General features: G+C 34.7%; 1 protein-coding gene across 1 annotated transcript; it reads right to left on the bottom strand.

Moving 5' to 3' along the window:
• Positions 1-3058: 3058 nt before the first annotated feature.
• On the bottom strand, positions 3059-4486 carry LOC115713151 (stemmadenine O-acetyltransferase-like). The gene has a single exon (XM_030641636.2). It carries the CDS (start codon positions 4484-4486, stop codon positions 3185-3187), a length of 1302 nt encoding a protein of 433 aa, XP_030497496.2. The 3' UTR covers positions 3059-3184.
• Positions 4487-6603: the final 2117 nt, after the last annotated feature.

Here is a 6603-nt window from a genome sequence, read left to right as displayed (position 1 = left end):
CCAGAAGCTACGAAAAGGAAATAACAGGTGGAGACAAGTCAAAATGGCTCTAGGCCATGGATGAGGAGATGAATTCACTCAGGATGAAAAAGACTTGGATAGTAGTACCGAAGCTGGAGAACAAAAAGGTTGTGGAGTGCAAATGGATTCTCAAGGTGAAAGAGAGAATCAGTGAGAACGAACCCATTCAGTTCAAAGCTAGGTTAGTGGCTAAGAGTTTTACTCAGGTGGAAGGAATTGACTACGCTGAAATCTTCTCACCTGTGGTAAAGTACAAGACGATACGATTGATGCTATCTTTGGCAGCTCAAATGGAGTTTGAAGTTGAACAACATTATGTTAAAACTACTTTTTTAAATGGATTATTCTTGGACGAAGAGATCTACATGAAGCAACCACCTAGGTTTAAAGTGGAAGGGAAAGGAGTTGAATTAGTATGCAAGCTCAATGAGTCCTTATATGGTTTAAAATAGTCCTCAAGACAATGGAGTAAAAGATTTAATACTTTTATGCAACAAACTGGGTTCAAACGATTCGCATATAATCAGTGTTTATATTTCAAGAATCTAGAGTAATCTATAGCTATGTTCTTATTGCTCTATGTGGAAGATATGCTCAATATGAGCAAAGACAATTTTGTGATCAAGAGTATCAAAGCCAAGCTCAAGAGAGAATTTGAGATGAAGGAGCTTGGACTAGTTCAAAAGATACTTTGAATTGAAGTTTCAAGGAACAAAAAGGAAGGGACAATCAGCTTGAAGCAATTCTGATACATCAAGACAGTTATTCAGAAGTTAAATATAGAAGATGCAAAGAGTACATCCGTACCATTGGGCGGATAGTTTGTCTTATTGAAAGAATAATATTCGAATAGTGCAAAAGAGAAAGAGCAAATGAAGGATGTACCCTATGCAATGATTTTAGGATGTTTAATGTAAGCAATGGTGAGAACCAAACAAGACATATGCTCATGCTCTAAGCATCCTAAGTCGGTTAATGTCCAATTCAGACATTGAATATTGAACGGACCTTAAATGGCTATTAAGGTACTTGAAGGGCACTTGAGATTATGGTATGACCTATAAGAAAGCAAAATGAGAACTGGAGTTGAAAGGGTTCGTCGATGCTCACTATGCCTCGCATATAGATACTAGAAAATCAACCACTTCTTATGTGTTCATGACAAATCAAAAATGTGTATGCTGGAAGGCCCAATTACAATCTGCGATTGCTCTTTCCAGGAAGAAAAATTTATGGCCACTATACGAAATTGTTCAAGGAAGCTTTATGGTTTCAGAAAATTTTGTTCGAATTGAAACAACTAAAAGGAGGAGTGACTGTGTACTTGGATAGCCAGTCATCCATCCATCTTCGCAAGAAGCTGATTTATCATGAAAAGAGAAAACACATAGATATACGACTCTATTAGTTTAGAAAAAAGATAGAAGAAGGCTTGGTTGAATTAGAGAATATCATATCAGAAGATAATCGTGCTAATGTTGGGACTGAGGTTAGTAAACAAATGGATACACAGAACCAAAACTAGTAAATTTCAGAAAAAGGTAATGGCTATTGGTTTAGCCAGCCTTGTGTGTCATCTCTAGAAAATTAGGAATGAATTGGTATGGCAAGGGAAGGAACAAAACATGGCACATTTAGTTGGTAGAATCAAAGAGTTTGTGAAATAGAATTGTGTTGGTTTTGCATAGAAAAGTCAGTCAAAAGGATGAGGAGTGGTTTAAATTCTTTATAAATTTTATGTATAGAAAAGTGCTAGGCCATAACTAACTGGTTATGGTGCCTATAGGTTGCACAAATTACAGGTTAAATGCAATAAAATTCACCTAATTCATCAAAAAAACAATAAACAAGTTTAAGCATTGTTTTGACTTGATCATTGTCAGAAGTTAGTATATTGTGATTTTTAGAACACCAACCTTGATGGCTACATTCTTTCTTCACCATCATCATATGTGAATTTGAAGAAACTATGTATTTGTGGTATAGCTTCTCCAAAAGTTGTTCTGGTTATGGAAAGTTAGATATCATCCACAAGGGCGTTCCCGAAAGTCTAACTTGTCAATTCAGAAAAATTCTTATGGAATGATAGATGTTGTCTGAAAGGACGTTCCCAGAAGTCTATCTTGTCCACTCTAGAAGGAGTCTTCAGGAAAGCTAGTCCTCCTTCAGAAAGAGGTTGCGGATGACTAGTTGTTCCCTCTTGGAAGGGACTTTCGGATAGTAGACTTCAGCTGTTGCCATTCCTACTCGGGAAGTCTCTCTAGCGTCACTTCTTTCTTCTAGAGAGCGTACGTCTCATCCGAAAGCACTTTAACTTAAGTTGACGTGGCCATATTGTTACGAGGAGTTTGTTAAGTTTATTAAGTCGTACAAACTTAACAACTTGGCATTTGCAGTCACCGACCTTGGGATCCATATCCCTAACCTATAAATACCACCATCGTTATCATTTTGAAGTGTGTGATTTTGGAAGAGTTTCAAGAGGTGACTTCGTAGTTGAAGATTGAGAGAGAAAGTGATTGAGAGGTAGAAAGAGATTGGGTTTGAGATTTGTATATGAAGAATCTTCTGTAGATGAAGAAGATTTTTGGGTAAGAGTGTGAGAGATAAACACTTTAAAGAGAATCCAACAAATAATTGTTCTCGACTGTAATGTATCCTGTTCTTGTTCAATCAATAAAGAAGATTTCGGTAGTATTTTAAAATTGAAATAGAATCATAAATCACATCGATCTAGAGAATTTGAATCAGTATATATCTTAGTGTTAATTTTATTATTTTATTGCTTTATTTTTTTTCTAGTTTTTTTAGCTCCGTTCATCTCTAATTATTGTTTGTGGATTTTTAATCTTTATTAGTAATTATTTATTAATGAAGTTATAATTAATTTGATTCTGCAGATTAATTGTTATTTTTCCACATTGATTATAGATTGGATGAATTAATGAAAAAGTACGTACAGATTATATATAACTTCACGTACGTATATACAATAATATTATATTTTGGTAAACAGAAATTCAATATATATACACCCACTAATTTGTTTATATACAACACACAATATTATAAATTATTATTACGAACAAATAATATTTATTCAACCAAATACATCATTCACACACACACACACATATATATCAATATATAATTCTCCAGAAACCTATAGCGCCTTTATAGCCCCAACAGAAGAAACAACTCTAAGAAAGTCCTTATCGGCTTCAAGCTTAGTCATGTGTTCCTTCTTCAAAGCAATATATGCTTCAATTCCATCACCAGATTTACTATCCATAAAAGCTACGAAATTAGTAAAACACAGATTTGCTGAGCTGACCCATATTGGTTTGCCCCAACCAAAATCAGTATCATAAATAGGAAACCTACACAAACTAGAGAAGCATAACGAAATGGACTGTCCTCCTCTTTCAGTAATACCTCTACTATAGCTCATTATTAGATCCAAGAATTCATCTTCTCCTTTTTTCACCTTCTCCAAATACTCAACATCCAATTTTCTTATACCTTCTCTTATTAGCTTAGTCACTTCATAACCGTACTCTTCACCGGTTTTCAATACTACCACTCCAACACGACTAATATTTCCAAAGGAATGTTCGGGTAGCTGTGGCTCGAGCCTCGTACGGATATTTGCAGCATGAATCAGTGTGTAACCCTTCTCTGTTTCCTCCAATAACTCATCTTTGATTGCAGCCACGTAACGATTCCATATGAAAGCTGACAAGGACTCAATTCTTGAGGGACTTTTCTGGACATCATTGCTTTGGTGTTCCAATCTAATATCCTTGATTTTCGAAGCCTCGAAAACGAATCTCTTTGTTATGATCTCCTTTGATGCTCCCGCAGTTACGTCGTATAAAGGTTCAACCTTAGGAGGAAAGAGTGTTGAAGCACTGAACTCGGGGCGAAGCACTCTATCTGCCTCGCCACGAGCTAGGGTGACCCAAATTTTAGCGAACATGATGCATGACAATGCATCAGCTAACTTATGCGTAATGCATAGGGCAATGGCGATTCCGCCGCACCCAAAGATGTTGAGTTGGACACCTAGGGCAAATTCTGTGATGGGAAACAATTCAAATGGAAGTAACTTACATATTTCATTAGGGTTTGGATTCTTGAGCGCGTCCGAAAGACGACTCGGGGTAGTAACTCGGGCAACTGTGTAGGAAACTCCTTCGTCGTTACAGTCGACAAATCTGTCGCTGACCACTCTGCCGGCTAGAGGGTAGTAAAGGGTTAAGACCTCTGATAAAGAGGTCTTAATCTTGTTGGATATTTCAGTAATATCGTCATTATCTTTTAAATGGTAGTAGAAGACTAGAGGATTGTAGGTATTGGGACATAATTGATCAAGAAAAGATAGTTGGTAATGGCGAAGATGGTGTGGGGTTGGTGAAGAAGGTTTTACAGTCTCAGTTGAGATTTGTTCAACTTCGAACTTCATTTTTTTTTTCTTTGATGATGAGGATTTCACCGTTGGTTTAACGTAACTTACATACATATATAGCTCCAACAACCCATGTCTATAAATTGTTTTTATAACAGTGGATGACTTAATGATTTGTCTCTAATATATGTAATGATATGTATGAAACAATGAATTATTGTGTGTTTGACAGATACTTCGTAAGATAACGACGAACATTATAGGCTGGTGGCATCTTTTGCATGCGGCATTATTTATTAAAATATAATGAGAGTTTTTGTTATAAATTGTGTTGCAGTATAAATCAAAACGTGGACATATAAATATATATATATACCTATTTACCCATTCGCAAGTAAGGAAAGATTAATAAAATCAACAAGCCATTGTCAATACGAAGATGATATATATATTTATATATCATATATATATTAATTAGCAGCCCACTGGACATTTTATTTGTATAGCGTCATATATATTTCTTTCTTTTTATATTTCATTCCTAGGCGTAGGTCAAATTAGTCGCTATTAGATTTTCTAGGGGACACTATTAGAAGCTGACTCGTTTATAATTCATTGCAAAAACTATATACCATGTATATATTGATCATCCCAAAAATGAATCATACATGCATAGCAAGAAATCTATGTTAATGTCTCACACGTATCAATATTAAAAGAATATTAAAAGGAGTGTATTTTATATTTATATTTATAAAAACATAGAATATTACTTCATATATACTTAATTATAACTAATTAATTTTGAGATGAAAGTTTCTCCAATAATTAATTAATACATTTTTGGTGTCAAATAGAAATTAATATAGAGAATAACACCATTTATATATTCTGAATTTTGGGTCTTCCATCAGGAATTAATATTGAAGCAAATAATATAATCATATCAACTTTAATTAATCTCACTACAAGAAACTTAAGTATTAGCAGCGACTATATTAGGGGCGACAAAAATTGCCTATGGGTATTAGGGGCGACAAAAGGCTGTCGCCCCTAAAGAAAATATTTTTTTTATTTTTTTGACTTTGTATATAATTAGTTGTCGCCCCTAATAATTTTAGAGACGATTTTTAATTATTAGGGGCGACTATTGTCGCCCCTAAAAATTTTAAAATGTGTTTGATGGATTTGGGCGGGTTTTTTCCCGCTTATAGTATTAGGGGCGACAAAAATCGCCCCTAAAAATTTGACTTCTGACACTCTACTTATTAAGGGTGACTTTTAGAGGCGACAATTGTCTCCCCAAAAAGTTGTTTCATTAAAAATCATTTCTTCTTCCCCGAGACCCATTCTTTGTTACCCTAAAAAAATCTAAAAATCTCTCTCTCTCTCAAATTTCTTTATTACCACCAATGGTGGTCTCTTACCACCGGTCGTCGTCCCCTCCCAAGGCCTGAACGAAGTCCTCCACCAAATCTAAAACCCCTCGAAACGCCGCCCAAACTTCAAGTCTTCCCTCCCTTACTTCGTTCTCTCTCGTTTCCTTTTGCTCTGCCGCCCAAACAAGCCCACAACGGAGTACGATGATGGACGAACATCGAGCTGGGGATCACGAATGTCAGGGCTTCGATGGATCAGGTAAGATTGTTATTTTTCTTTTTTTTTTTTCTTACTCTTCTGATTTGGGGCTCGATAGGAATTTTTTTTTTCGTCTTCTTTTTGGGTTAGGGGACTCTGTATATATGAATTTTGTCAAGGAAACTTTTTCATCCATAAATTTTTTGGTATAAAAATTTCTGTCATTTATCTATATATATATGTTAAGATTGATTTGTTTTTTTATTAAATTGTTGAATCTTTATTTATCTTATGAGTATTAATATTTGTATATGCCTCTACTCTCACCGACCCAATACTAAACGCATTAATTTGCTTATATATCTCAAACTATATATTAATCATGAATATTCTGCGTTCTTGTTAAACACCTCCTAAATTTCTTGTGCCCCACAGCTCTCCATTCGCTACAAATATAGACACAATATTTCCATTGTATTATTGCCTTTTCTCTGAATATAATTAAAAATAAGAATAATTAATAATTTTATTCCTTAAATTTTTGACAATATTAATTCTGCTCCTTAAAATATACGACTTATTAAAAACTTTCTTAA

This window comes from Cannabis sativa, chromosome 4 (genome assembly GCF_029168945.1).
Source record: "Cannabis sativa cultivar Pink pepper isolate KNU-18-1 chromosome 4, ASM2916894v1, whole genome shotgun sequence".
Classification (NCBI taxonomy): Eukaryota; Viridiplantae; Streptophyta; class Magnoliopsida; order Rosales; family Cannabaceae; genus Cannabis; species Cannabis sativa.
Note: the sequence above shows the minus strand (reverse complement) of the source record. Positions and strands in the feature narration are given on the sequence as shown.

Excerpts from the sequence above, each read along its gene's own strand:
- LOC115713151 (XM_030641636.2), bottom strand. The coding sequence starts at position 4,486 with ATGAAGTTCGAAGTTGAACAAATCTCAACTGAGACTGTAAAACCTTCT.